Raw genomic sequence first — 14,236 nt, 5'->3', positions numbered from 1 at the left:
TAGAATTTGTTCTTGGCAAGGAGGAATTTTTCTGATATTTTGTCATCTGCAACTAGATATAGCACAACAATGACCCATATAGCTACACAGGAGCATCAGTAACCTTAACCAGTCTTAAAAACATTCAGCATTGCTATTACTCTTTTGGTATGGGATTCAACTTTTTACATAGCTCTACATTTTCAAATAAATTTTGTGTATTCCACTCTTTAAAATCGAAATTGAGGGAAAACAATAAGAAAAAAGGATCAAACAGCATGAAAAACATCAACATCAACAGGCAAAGGAATGAAGAGAGAGAGAGAGAAAAAAAAGGGCATGATAAAGATCGCATAGCTTCTCACTCAAATTCTTAGCTCACACCAATCAGAACAATGGACAAAATATCAGAATCCAGTTTACATTGGGTTAGCTCATATTAACCTTTTGAAACTAGCTGCTATGGTGGTTAGGCTGTGCAAGCAACTTAAACTAATCATACCAAGAAAATTAGTCTCAATAGTGATATTAATTATGGTACGGCTCTGTTCCATACTCGTAAACATTACTCAATACCTCAGCTACGTAGTGATACGCATCACTAGGCGGTTCATATGCATAGTGAAGAGGAAGAACTGCTTCCTCTTGAGATGGCTCATCTTCCTCTTGAGATGGCTCATCTTCAAGATGATGGCTGTCGTCGTCTGAAGAGGAAGAACTGCTTCTTGATGGACTCGGACTATGAGCGCGGCGTTTGTCAACTCTAACCTCCACTGATTCAACTTCTTCAAAAGAGCGGAATATAGGATGCAAGTAAGCATCCGCCAAGAAAGACTTTAACTTGACGTCAGATTCAGAGGGGCGATCTTCTAAATCCTTATCCATCGCTTCCTGGTGATTAAAAAGAATGCTTTTATTAGAACATTAAGCAACCAACGTTTTCAAAACAAGACAATAAATGCACGACAGTTCTGCCCCTGAGCAAACTCAAATAAAGACAACAAACTGCATGCAACAGATTTCTGCATCCAAGGAGCATGAGTTTTGTGAAGCTAATCAAGCCAGTGATAGAACAGCAGAAAATGTGAGCTATATCTTGGGACATAGGGGAACACCAAACAACCATAATCGTATTCTGCACATAATTTGGCTTTCAACAACAAACTTGGGATACAATAATTCCATCAGATGCAAAATACCATGAAAGAGTTTGATGACAGAAGGCACGTGTTCCAACAAGATCTCAGAAATTAGAGTAAGAATTAGTGTCATTTATTGAATGCAGTGATGATTTGTTCTCACCACAAGCAGGATAATGCACAGAACAGAAAGTTGAAATCAGAACAAAATTATCCACTCTAAATAAAAAAAAATGTGAAAAAGCAAGTAATAAGAACAAAATGGAGTTTCAATCAGTTGACTACCACATTTCTGCATGCAGCGCCAGAAATGTACATGAAGTTAAGACAATCACAGATACTATGAAGCATAGACCAGGTATATGGCATCAACATGAAAGGTCCTAGTCAAAGTACTATAGAAACCATCAGACATGGAGCTCACCTCCAGTGGATACTTTCTGAATGCAGGTTCAAACCGATTCTTACAGTAATTGTGGAAGGCTAATGTCAATATAGGTAACACAATGATCAAAGGAGTAGAGCTTAAAGCCTCTTTGGTGCTCAGTAGACCCATCAAAAGAAGTTGAGAAATCAATAAGCTCCAAATGATACACCTATGAACATGTGGCCAAAAGGCACCAGCACTCTCATATTCTTGGTTGTACACATTGATTACCTGCGTGATGTAGCAGAGAAGAATAAAATGTAAATTTGCTGCTAAAAATATTCTGATGCCATTTAGCTATAGATTTTAATTCTAGAGGAGTTCTAAATTCAGAATTTCAACTACAACACAAAAAGAGTACGTTGTAACTAATAGAGTTTGAAGTAGCAGAGAATCTAAATTTGCTGCCAAAAATATTCTGATGCCATTTAGCTATACATTTTAATTCTAGAGGAGTTCTAATTTCAGAAATTCAACTACAACACAAAAAGAGTATGTCGTAACTAATAGAGTTTGAAAGCATTTTTACATCAATCACAACCGATGAACCAATAGAGTTTGAAAGCATTTTTATCTCAATCACAACCAATGAGAAAACAACCTAAATTCACATTATATATTAAAATCTTCACTTTAAAACCATATTTCGATTAGCAATTTTCTATATTGTTCAGAATATAAAAGATAACACATATTTGATATTCAGTATGCATTGCCCTTGTTTCATCCATGTCCAGCTTAACGATCAGTTGAAATCTCAAAAGGCATAATGTGATTTACAATTGCCCCCATTCACTTTAAAGTCTAAAACTCTTTTCAGCAACTATTGTTCTGCCTATGTCTCCAGCATAAATTAATTCATCATAGCCAGGCTCCATGAGATTTCATTCCAGAGGAAACGGATGCAAATGAGAAAGCGGAAAATAACCAGACCATATCAATTATGCATGCTAACCTGATGACGATAGACGAAGTACGCAAAGGCAAAGAATACCAATATAAAAGGAAGAAGTATTGGAGTGACCACAGCATACACCAGTCCGAGCAAGAAGTATAGTTGAAGACTTGGAAGTGTCTCAGGAAAATCTACACTCCCAGGGTCCATCGCCTTCACTCTGTCTCTTTCAGTTTTGACAATGAGCATGTTCTTAAGGTGAAATTTGACTAAAGGCTTCAACCTTAAAATCTCACTAGCAATGCCAGCCCAACCATCAACCATTATGTAGGTGATGAAAAAGGTAGCCTTCATCGGTATTGACACACCAATGGTTCTTGGAATCCTGTCAGAAGGCCCAAGCATTGTCATAATCCAAATTTGAAACAGCAGGAAAATTTTCAGTGAAAATTGACCATATAATTTTAGGAAGACTAGTCCACAAATATGAAATCTGTAGGTAATCTCACAATCGTAATTGTATCACACAACAGCATAAGTTTCCCAATATTCATCCTAATTTTGCATGCAATGCTCCTTCTTTCTGAAGTAATCCCCAGCCATAAAAAGTAGAATTAAGACCAGAAGCTGCTGATGCAAATAGATACTATATACTTCGAGTAAATTCTTCAATCACAATTGCTATGATAGAGATGTGTCAAATCTCACTGATACTCACACATGATCTTAACTGTTTAAACATTCATCTGGACAATATGACTCGAGCATTCTACACATGGGCATATTACAACAAGCCATAGAGGCTAATTTGGGTATGCAATAGTTTTGTGAAGTCATAACAGAAGATTATTGACCACTTGAACAGCTATACTATGTTGAGAGTAGAACGATAACCATACTTGAGAGGAAGCAACCAGTAAATTTTCTACTCTATAAGTTCATAAAAATGGGATGAACACCCCAAGGATAAAATCACTGAATGTCCTCTATATACATGAGAACTAAGTTTCTCTTGCTTTGTGACTCGCAAAATTGATGATACCAAAACCATATTCAGAGGTCATAGCTGATTGTAGCAATAGACGTTAATACTTTTTAAGAAACAAACAGAATAAGATTAACAAATAAGGTGAGTCAAGTTAGGTGATAAGCCGGACCAATACCAAGGTTCATAAAAACAAATCAACCACCAGAAATGGATGTCAAAATAAAACTAATATCAAGATGTTAAAGTACCAAATGCAACAAGCCTAAAAGCAAGTGATTCCATGCATGACACCAATCTAGTTGTGCAAATAAGAATAATCGGAGCAAGGTATAAAAAGCATTAGTTGTGAGATATCACGTCTGGCCATTGGAAAAAAAAAAAAATCTATTTGATCATGTAGGAAACTCTAAACTAAAAAAATCTATTTGATCCTCATACTTGAAAAAGAAATAAAGAATCACAAAAGAAAGCCACAGAATGGATAGCGGATTACTGTGTAGCTGATTCGTGAAGGAATGCACGAAGTTGCTGAAAAGCTGTTCCTGCAATTATGCTTCCCAAGAACACATTAACCAACATAAAGTAATAATACTTGGCTGCTGCTTTCCTTTCTAATGTTGATTTGGCTACATATCCCTCAACTTTTGACATTATCATCAATGCTCTTGGAAGAGCAAACAAGAAGATTTTAAGTGCCAGACCAGGAAGGAAACCCTGAAGGAAAGACTTGATAAATTTCCTGCACAACATTTCCAGAACTTTATTTGTTGAAATAAAGACGCATACACCAAGAGGACTAAAATATGGCTGGGCATTGTCTAAGAGCAAGCGACAGTAAATATGTTTTTTTAAGAATAATAAAGAAGTTTTTAGTACCATAAAACGAAATTGATAATACATGGGAAAAAAAGACAACCAATGAATCAGCACAGAAGGTCAACTTTTTGGCCCAGGCACTCCATCATCCAATGCTCTGCGTGATATTCTTGGACACCATAAATAAGATTAGAAGAAGACCAAACTTTTAGAAATGAAAGCTGCCTCTAAACAGGATTATTGAATGTTTAAAAAAATTTGCAGACAAGTTTTAGAGCAAATTTTAGAGATAAAAGTACCCAAGAATCAACAAAATGTATGAAGGGATACAAAATGATACATCCCTTTATGAAAGATATGTCAACTTCCATCAAGAATGAACTATAAAAGGAACAACAGCAAAGAAATGACAAATCTAAAGGTACATGTAATGTTGTTGATATGCAAGTCGTATCACAATACAAGGGCTTTGGTTCTACGATTTGTGTCATTTTTTAGATTCTCATTTCTGCCCTCATTAAAATGTTTTTTTTTTTCGACAAAAAAAGATCTGCCAAGGATTAAACCACTAACCCATGATAACATCCAGTAAGTTCCATCCTTGCCATCTTACCAATTCTTTCTTTTTACTTTGTGCATGTATGAGGTATGCTTTTCCAACTAGAAATGCAACATATTTAACAGCACAATACAGTTAAAAACAAATTCCAGCAGAAAATATTGTTGGGAAAAAAATAAGAGAGAAGGAAATAGAGCGAGATATATGTAAGAGACATATCAGGATGTAGATTAAAACTGAAAAACATATTATTCATATGAACTAAAATCAATTTACTGTGCAATAAATCGCATTTTTATTCGCAATTGATTACGTATTTTGAAACCAGCTTTACCAAAAAAGATCATACAAGTTACAAAATGAGAAAATTGAGTAAACTGTGCTTACAGTTCGGTCACCGGCGTAAGGAATGGAGCGACCTTCTCCAAACCCTCCAAGTTTGCCAAGGATTGCACAAATGCTATTGGTATCATGTAAAAGAAGATCAAAGCAAAGACTGCTACTGATATTATGAATCTACGAATAGTTAGAGAAACAAAGGGGATTGCAAGATTTTTCCAGTATATATCCCGGGGTTCAGGGGCCCATTTTGTTAACCACAGTGTTGGGTTCTTGCTTTGTTGTGTCTGTGCACAAACAGCTGCACCCCATCTCGAATTGAATGATACAAAGGCAGCAGGCATGATAGCTTTTGGATCCTTGAGAACTTTCTGACGCTCCATTGTCAACTAATAAGCGATACTGAGATTAGGGATAGTTGTTTGCAAAAAATGATGTTCTAAACAAGTAAGCAACTAATCTTCATTTGGAGGTGGCTACTGTAATATAAAGGAAAAAGACAAATAAAATATTATAATGATAATTGTTTTTCAAGATTTGGTTGAAGGTAACTACAGCTTACTTTTTTATCAAGCTCCTTTATTTGATGCTTATAGAAGTCAATGGAGTCAATTTTTTCTCCCCAAAGTCCAAGGAAACAATTCTGCTTAGGAGGAACACAAGAAACTATTAACAAAACATTCTGCATAGCATGTGCCATTGCTATCTGACTAGTCTTATTTCAACCCAGTAAAGCATCTACCTTTCTTCTCGGTCTCTTTTCTGGGTTTCTTTCAAACTTCAGCTGGTTATAGTCCAACCAGTTTTGAAGTCTATCTCTCTTTTGGACAAGTCTTGCAGACTTGTTAGCATTATAGACAGCCTGAAGAAAGATAATCAGTATATAATATGGAACAACAAGGCATTGGTACAATGTACAATTCATTCAACACCAAAATAATACTCTTGAACATATGATATGCAAACTTCAAATAGAAGCAGATAGTTGGAGTGCATTTGATGGAATACCATGTAAAAATAGGGCATCTCTCTGAAAGCGTGAAAGCATTGAAAACACCATATTACCTGATGACACAGATAATGTTCTGGGTGGTTTTTCCTGAAGAAGCTCTCGACGCTATCGGATGTGGAGCGACCAGAAACATGTGGTATATTCCTAACAAGAACCTGAAATATGTACATCAAAAAGAATGTAATCAAAACAAATGAAATCAAATTTATGCAAACCAAAATACGAGGAAGTTAGACTAGAAAATCTGAGATAATCACTTCTGTCATTTTACTTGCAAAAGAGGTTCTCTTCCTAAGTAATACAGAAAATGCTTCCTCTTCCTAAAACCAGTCACCTAGTTAATCAAAATAGACAATGGAGGGCTATGTGACATATTTTCTTGGGCTACTAAAACAGGTATGTCCATTACTACAGGATTCAGTAACAGTATGTGTGTTATTTTTCAATGGTTGTCCCACATCATATTGGAACAGTTTGAACTAAATATGATGCTTTTGTTACATGCAATTGAGGGCCGAACAAGTTGCTAAAAATAGTGTACAATTTTGGGTCAATACAGTTGGTATCAAAGAAAACCCCATCCAGTCTCCAGAGGGGTGATAATGCACCAACAATTGAATTGTAACAAGCACATTACATCTCTAACAGCATGTGACAGTAATGTGCCAATAGATTCCAAAATATTTGCATGGTTAAAGGAGCCTTTGGTCATATGCTACAGTCCACTCATTGAAGTACTTGTTCATTTCTAATCGTGCATTAACTTTCTTGTAAACAGCTTCACACATCTAAAGGAAAGTAGATAAGACTTGGAAAAAGAAAAGAAATACGAAGTCAATCATGAAATGGCAAAGAAATGAAGTTCAACTCACTGTGAATTGCTCAGCCCTTCTACCTTGTGAAGCCAAAAATCTTAACCTCATTGATGCTACCCGGCTATATTCCTTGTACAGCAAGTAACACGTCCAAAATGTGAACAGGTATTGCATTGATATGTGGAAAAAAAACCTGGGATTTGATCACAGAAAAAGAGTTATAACTAACATTATACCACATAAATTCTTATATCCATGCACAAACAGCTATTATTCACCAACCTAAACCAAAGTCAAAAAGCATATATAGAGGTATCAATTAACTTGGGGTAAGGAAGCTTTGCTCTTGCCACTCTTTTCCTATAAAAATCTGTCAACAAAAAGAAGAAAAAAAACTAGAATCGAACATTTCACCTAAGTTCCTTAAATTCTGCATGGGTGGGAAACCTCTATAGCATTATATGATACAAGGAAAGAAGCATATTACTCAGTATGATTTGTTAAAACAATCTAACAACAATTACATTCCTTTAGTAATTATACATCCATCCAATTTTGACAATTTAAAATCTGAATACAGTTTCTTTTAGCAGATTCCTTCAAAAGTAGAAATCCGTGGCAATGGATGTCCGGAGGAACCACAATAATTGTCTATTAGCAGTTAATTGAGGTTTATCCCATAGATTTTTTTTTATTAGGCTGGATAGGATCTTCTTAGTTCTTGCTATAAGGAAAGTTGGTCTTTTTTATAATTAAGAGTATAAATGGGTGGTTTGTCAGAAAATGGAACTTTTGGCAATTATTCGTAAAAGAAAACAGGATTTTTCAAAAAAAGGTCGAAAATTCCCGTACAGTGTGGACTATCTAGTTAAATAAATGTCTAAACTTCTTACCATGTCTTTGTATGATTTATTATTTTAAAAAAGAAGCATGCCTTAAAAATAAGTGAAAAATAATCCTTTATACATTCTATCAGAATTGGATGGCAGGTTATTCAGATTAATAAGACTGAGCTGCAACTAAGGGATGCTAACAATGAATTATTGAAGTCTTCTGCCCATAATTTTCTTAATTGTCTAACAAGAGGATATCAGATGTGGCAAAGCTGAAAAAAAAAAGGAAAATACTTACTTAATCGATTTGGAATGAACATTTGATATTGAAAGCTTATCAATGTTGCTAATGACCAAATCTTTGTTGAGGGAATATAATGTCCCATCCGATACATTCACTGGAATGAGAACCACGAGTGCTACAGCAGCCATTGGGACAAAAATCTTTAAACTGTTAAAGATAACAAAGGTTATTATCTTAAACTTCAATAAATATCAAATTATGCAAAAGAGACATCTGTTAACTCATAATAAGAGTTTTAACACGAAAGAAAAAGGAAAGGGAATAAACTCCTTAAGAAGGGCCTTAATTTAGCATGCAAATTTCATTGTCTTCAAAGTAAAAGGACAGAGTCACATCATGCCTTACACAAACTGATGTTACCAATTTTCTTTGTACCAGTCATGATATATTGAGAGAAGAAGGACAAGAAAAAATAGCAGAAAGAAAAAGCTAAAAGAATTATGGGGCGAAGAGGATGAGGGCTAAGAGGTGGATTGAACTCAATTTTGCTTTTGGTTGGCACATAGGAAAAGGAGATATGAAAGTATCTTAAAACTCTCTACCAAGCCCAATGAAAACCCTACGCGGATTTTTGTAATATGTGAAAGGATATGAATCAGCATTCCAGGGCGTAAATTGCATAAGAGTATATCTGAGCAGCCAGTTAATCAAAGACTGCCTATAGTAGGCAAATCAGATACCAATGGGAGCCTTGGAAGCAATATGGTATGAATAGGCACAAGCAGTTTGCCTAGAGATGAATAACATTGTCAAGGGAGATTGGGAATTGGTCAATTGCACAAGCTGAAGCCTTGGCAAACAAGTAAGACTGTCCTTTATTTGGGATCAGAAATGTGACAAAGTAGTATTCTTCCATCCAGCTTTTTGGGCTGAGAGAATCCAAGCACCACAAGGCCAAAGCTTTAAATAGAGTCAGCAATCTCTTAGAAAAGACCGCAATAAATCAAAAACAGACTTGTGGAAGGAAGGCAATTGAACAGTTGACATGTGGTAGTTTAGCTACATCCCAGGCAAAATTTGTTTGGAAAAGATAGAATCATTCCAGATGATTATGGTGGGTCAGACTAATATGAAAGTTGCACTCCATAACAGACTATGGTAATACTAAAGGTAATGAACCAAAAGTTTCAAAGTCAGTAACACTACCAGCTTAAGAATAGACCCAGAAATTCCGGAATGACAGAAGATGGTGTTTTGAAGACAGATTCTTTTTCACTTTATGGTTCAAAAGATTTCCATAGCTATCAATTACAAAGCTATTTAATATGGTAAAGTCAATCTGAAGCTATAAAGCAATATGTAAATTGAGATTTCTCAAAACATGGCCTTCAGCCATTTCCATTTCCCGATTATTCTTAGTCTAATCTCATGGCTTGTGTCACTTGTACCTCTTATATTACTCAACACGGAAACATCTCTTATGGAATTGTACTAGATGCATAAGGCAGGGAGATAACCGATTTCCACATGCTCATTATCTACTAAAGGATCATCCCTAAATAACAACAGAGAAAGGAGCACTGCAGGGTCAGTGATCAAATCCATATGATAGAAGAATCCTGCTAAGGCAAGATCATATAAGAGCACATACTGACTTTGTAGATCTATTTCATTATCCCAGTTAGCATGCTAAAACTGCTATTTATGGTTCCTTAATTCAGACTGCCTTTCTTTGTATTTCTATAGGCAACAAAATTCGCAACTACAAAGACAATTCTTGCATCAAATTAATACGAAAATTAAACCCGTAATTTTCCAATTTCATGAAAAGAATCAAAATCATGGTCTCAGAAGCAAAAAACAGTAGAGGCTTACCAAGACAGGACAAGAACTTCTTCATGACAATGATGGTTAATGTTTTCAGGTCTTTAAAGCTAGCTACCATAGGCAGAGGAGAATGGCTGCACTCTAGGTGACGGTTATATGATCAAACACTTGGAAAGAATTTGTTCCAGTTCATCAAAATCCAACTTGGGCAGAATAGAGCAGGCATTGCAAGGTACATTTATCCAGAGTGATTAATGAGTATTTTGACAAAAATTTTTGCCTGGAGAAATGAAACTGTGTTTCAGCAAAATCAACATTGCTGTAGGCACATATGACATCCTGGACTTGTCCAAATGTCTGCCCTCCACAAATTGATCAAAGTTTATCAACCAGATGATCATGGGCAAAGAATTAAAATACTTTAAGCACTAAGGAAAAATTAATCACAACTTATCTGCTAATGATTGATAAAAACCGAAATTGGTTTTACTTGAATACCAACTCCAAAAAATCCAGTTTTATCCTTTCTTTGAAAGGAACAAATGGAAAATCCGACATCGTCCTTTCACTTTCCTCAATCTTAATTGTGAGATCCTCAGAAATCTAAGTGAAGGGGGATGTATAACTCATTCTTCTAATGTCTAACAAAGGGTGTGAGATTTTCAAGGACAACTGCATAATCTTCATTACAGCAAATTGTAGTGTATGGATTTAAACTATATATCTAGTCCATAGTCCAGGCTTTTCTCAACAGCCTTTCCATTATTTGCTTATAAAACGTACTTTTGATGAGACAAGTAGTCATACCTAAACTACTGAGTTCCCTGGCATCTCGTATTCCCTGTGGTTGCATGGTATGTTGATTTGAAAACAGAAAGCAAATTATCTTCAATACCTCTACCGATCCATGTAATATTGCTCTATCTGCACTCTACATCTAATGCCCACTTCTGGAGTCTTAGAGACCATTCAAGAACATTAACCTACTTTGATAACCCAGACCATTTGCAGAACTGCCCACAAATGGGAATCACTACTTGGAAAACTGAAATTTACTTCGAGAAACCAAGGTGAGGCGAGCAACGACAGCTACACTGCTAAAAAGAAAAAATGCAAAGGGCCAAAGGGCAAGAGAGAGGGAGAGAGCCATCAGACGACACTAAAAAAATCCAAGAAAAACGAAACAAAGTATAAGTCAAAATCAGTTCTTTCTCGCCAAAATCTAAAAATCTGGACAAAGACAGAATTTACCAACCCCGAACACTTGATTTTTCTGAGAACTAGTCAGGATTGAAAAGTCAATTTAAGTTTGTTTGGATAAGAGTTTATTTGGATGATTTATTTAAAATAATTACTGTAGCATTTTTTATGATGTGATGCATGTGAGATAAAAAAGTGATTGAAAAGATCAAAAGATGGTTGAAATTTGTGAAATAAATTTTTTTATTTGAAATCAAAATTGTCCAAATAAACCTACAAAACAAGTAAATACCTTTTCACAAGACAGTAACAAGTATCAAAATTTTCTTCTTTTCTTGTATTTTAAACTTGACAAGCCCAAATTTATTCGCCACCAAAGCCAAATAAAAAGGAAAAAAAAAAACTTAAACCAGAAGCCAAGAAAACAGCAATTTTAGTCACCTAACTTAAAACTTGGCAAAATCTATAAATTTGCAGCCCCGTAATGTTAAGCTCTCATAAAAAAGGTACAAACAACGCAATGACTAGACAAAAACGCAAAAACAAGACAATCAAATTTAAGAGTTCAATATTCAACTTTTCCATGCACTAACCAGTTAAACTATTGCAGCATCCAAGAGAAAGACCGAAATTTGTGAACAATAAGAGGCACCCAGAAGGCAAAAACCGTCAAATTATCTTAAACTACAGAAAAAGGAGAGTTTTTGACAGTACCCCAGAAGATAAATCCTCAAGAAAACAGCAGAATCAAGACCAGCATGGTCAATAATCTCAGCCTCACTCATCTTCAGAGCTTGAGGCATCCAGTTAAGGAAAGTGAAGTAAGTCTTGAAATTGAGATTCACAAATTTCCCAACAAAACTCCCACCAGCATGCATTGGACTGCTCCTCTTCCCAGAAATGTACCATTTGGGAAAGTAAATTCTGTCATTGATTGGCTGAAGTCTCAACAAAGCAAAAGCCAACAAGAATGCAAAAGCACCAACGATGTTAAATGCTGCAGACACTGCAATATCCCCCAAAGTTGCCATTGCTCATCACAATTCTCACAAAACTCAACACACAAAAAACATACTAATGGTGAAAACATACAAACAAAAGAGAGACAGACAGGTGAAGAATAAAAGGTGGAACCTTCCAATTTGAAGGAACCTTCCAATATTTTCTCGCAAGTGGGATTTAAATGTTTTTATGGAAAGTGGCCTAATGGGGCTCTGTTGCTGCTGTAATGGGCACCTTTTTCTTCACGTTTTCACGTGGAAAGTTGGGTTTCCCTTCGTAATCGTTTAATTGATGTGGGTTTTGTTTAATATTCAGTGGGTTGGTTTCAGTTCTGGTAATTAACTGAGAAAGAACTAGATGAAAATTGTGGGAGCCTTTTGGGGGATGTTTTGTTCTGCAGTTATTCTTGCTTGGCCTTGGCTTTCTTGTTGGTTTCTTGTTTTGTTGGAGAGGCTTCTCTCCTCTTTTTGTTCCCTTTCTTCCTTTATACAGTTTCAGTTTTCGACGGAAAATAGTTTATTATTGGCACCGCAATCATGCCAAAAAGATCGCCATGACAATTGTTGCCAAAAATAATGATATAGTAAAGAAGCTAAAAAAAAAAATTTTTTTGTAACTTTTCTTTTTTGGGTTTTTTGGCAGCATAATGGGATTATTTACTTGATTAATATTTCTTTCTACTTTTTCTATTCAAGAACTCTTAATACAAATTACAAAGTACAAACCTTTTTAATTGTAGCAGAAATACTTATAGAAATGAGGTTTCTTTATTTCTTTTTTTTGGAGAGTACTAATTTCCAAATCTAATTTTGCGTGTAAAATGAGTAACCACAAGAACTTTTCCTAAGAAAATGGTGATCCACAACTCTCCTATACCAAGAAAATAGTACATTCTTTTGGTAAATTTCTTATTGGAAGAAATTACTCCTATAAGGAGAAATAGTAATTCTTTTCATTAATTTTTATGAATTTTTTGTCATGATACCCTTATTGTAAAAGGAAAGATTGTAGTAGTAATATTTTGTAGTGAAGTAAAACAAACGGAATAACTAATAGAATGAGTACCATGACTCTAATTTCAACATACAAAATTAGGGCACACCCTCGTGAAATACAGGAATGAAGTGTTTATAAACTATAATTTGGATAACTTTTTAGTTTGTAATCTTAGCTGCTGTGATAATCTGCAAAATTTCTTACATGGGTGAACTTTTAGTTTTTTTTAATATTAAGAAATTAAAATTACTAGACATAACTATAACTATAAGGCACTAATGCAAAATAAAAATATGATGAAGTTTAGAAGTGAAAATAATACACTAATTTGTAAGAATAGTGTAAATTTTGTAACAGTAACCATCTTAACCTATTGTTAAGTACCAAATGTAAAGAGTATTGAAATACCTTTTTTTTTTTATGAAAACCTTTCGGTGTTCGGTGACCGTATTAGCCCCCGATTGCACCGCCGAACTCCTTTTGGGAGTGAATCATCCTACATTGTTTTCTTTGTTTATGTTACTCAAACTCAAGATTCAATTTAAGGGATATCAAACTCCTTACTTCTTGACCTGATAATCGATGGTTCTTAAATGCACTTTGGATGCATAGATAATGATTAATTAACTTACCCTTCAAAATTACTGAAACACCCCATTCTTATAATATAATAATGTAAGATTTGACATTGTAAAATTACCTTTTATTTTGTTAAAGCGATTCACTGGTAAGAGCAATCACAAATATTGTTTGAACTGCTTAAGGATATGAGATCCTTTAACACTTGCATATGGTGTAAAAAAGGACATTAATTTACTACCCTCAAAAGTAAGTTTTTATGTGTCAAAAAATGGATAAAGATTTCAGTTAGATACTCTACAAAAGTGTGACATAATGTTAACAAGAGCGTAAAACAACACCACTTATGTCAGGAAAGGAGATTGACATGTGCCGAACCTGTGCAATAATAAAAACCTACTCGAGAAAAATACAGATTTTGTATATAGCGGTGAGTAGGGTCGAATCCACGGGGATTGGGGATAATTCGTTTCTTCTAAAATCCAAAGTATGGGGGGTTCTTGGATTAAATGCTAACTAAAGAAATTAAATGCAAAAAATAATTAATTAGAAGAAATAACTTAGAGAAACTCTAGCCAAGGATATA

The 14,236-nt window shown here is 35.0% G+C and overlaps 1 protein-coding gene across 3 annotated transcripts; it reads right to left on the bottom strand.

Moving 5' to 3' along the window:
• Nucleotides 1–319: 319 nt before the first annotated feature.
• On the bottom strand, nt 320–12,199 carry LOC113779198 (CSC1-like protein At1g32090). Of its 3 annotated transcripts, none has more exons than XM_027324702.1 (11): nt 11,788–12,199; nt 8,101–8,253; nt 7,027–7,162; nt 6,208–6,309; nt 5,885–6,004; nt 5,705–5,785; nt 5,191–5,531; nt 3,922–4,167; nt 2,501–2,825; nt 1,543–1,776; nt 320–870 (listed from the first exon to the last, which is right to left on the bottom strand). In XM_027324702.1, the coding sequence occupies exons 1-11, from the start codon at nt 12,102–12,104 to the stop codon at nt 508–510; spliced, it is 2,418 nt and encodes an 805-aa protein (XP_027180503.1). In that variant the 5' UTR covers nt 12,105–12,199; the 3' UTR covers nt 320–507. The 3 variants fall into 3 exon arrangements, with proteins under 3 accessions (XP_027180503.1, XP_027180504.1, XP_027180505.1); XM_027324703.1 differs by lacking the exon at nt 11,788–12,199 and adding an exon at nt 10,681–10,954; XM_027324704.1 differs by lacking the exon at nt 11,788–12,199 and adding an exon at nt 9,922–9,986.
• Nucleotides 12,200–14,236: the final 2,037 nt, after the last annotated feature.

This window comes from Coffea eugenioides, chromosome 8 (assembly GCF_003713205.1).
Source record: "Coffea eugenioides isolate CCC68of chromosome 8, Ceug_1.0, whole genome shotgun sequence".
Taxonomy (NCBI): Eukaryota; Viridiplantae; Streptophyta; class Magnoliopsida; order Gentianales; family Rubiaceae; genus Coffea; species Coffea eugenioides.
This window is presented reverse-complemented; position numbering and strand designations above follow the sequence as displayed.

Bases quoted from the DNA above. Each gene is read 5' to 3' on its own strand.
- LOC113779198 (XM_027324702.1), bottom strand. From the start codon at position 12,104: ATGGCAACTTTGGGGGATATTGCAGTGTCTGCAGCATTTAACATCGTT. The intron at 5,786-5,884 runs GTAGATGCTTTA...CCTCCTAAGCAG, and splicing joins AAAAGAGACCGAGAAGAAAG to AATTGTTTCCTTGGACTTTG. The intron at 1,777-2,500 runs GTTAGCATGCAT...TACATCACGCAG, and splicing joins ACTTCGTCTATCGTCATCAG to GTAATCAATGTGTACAACCA.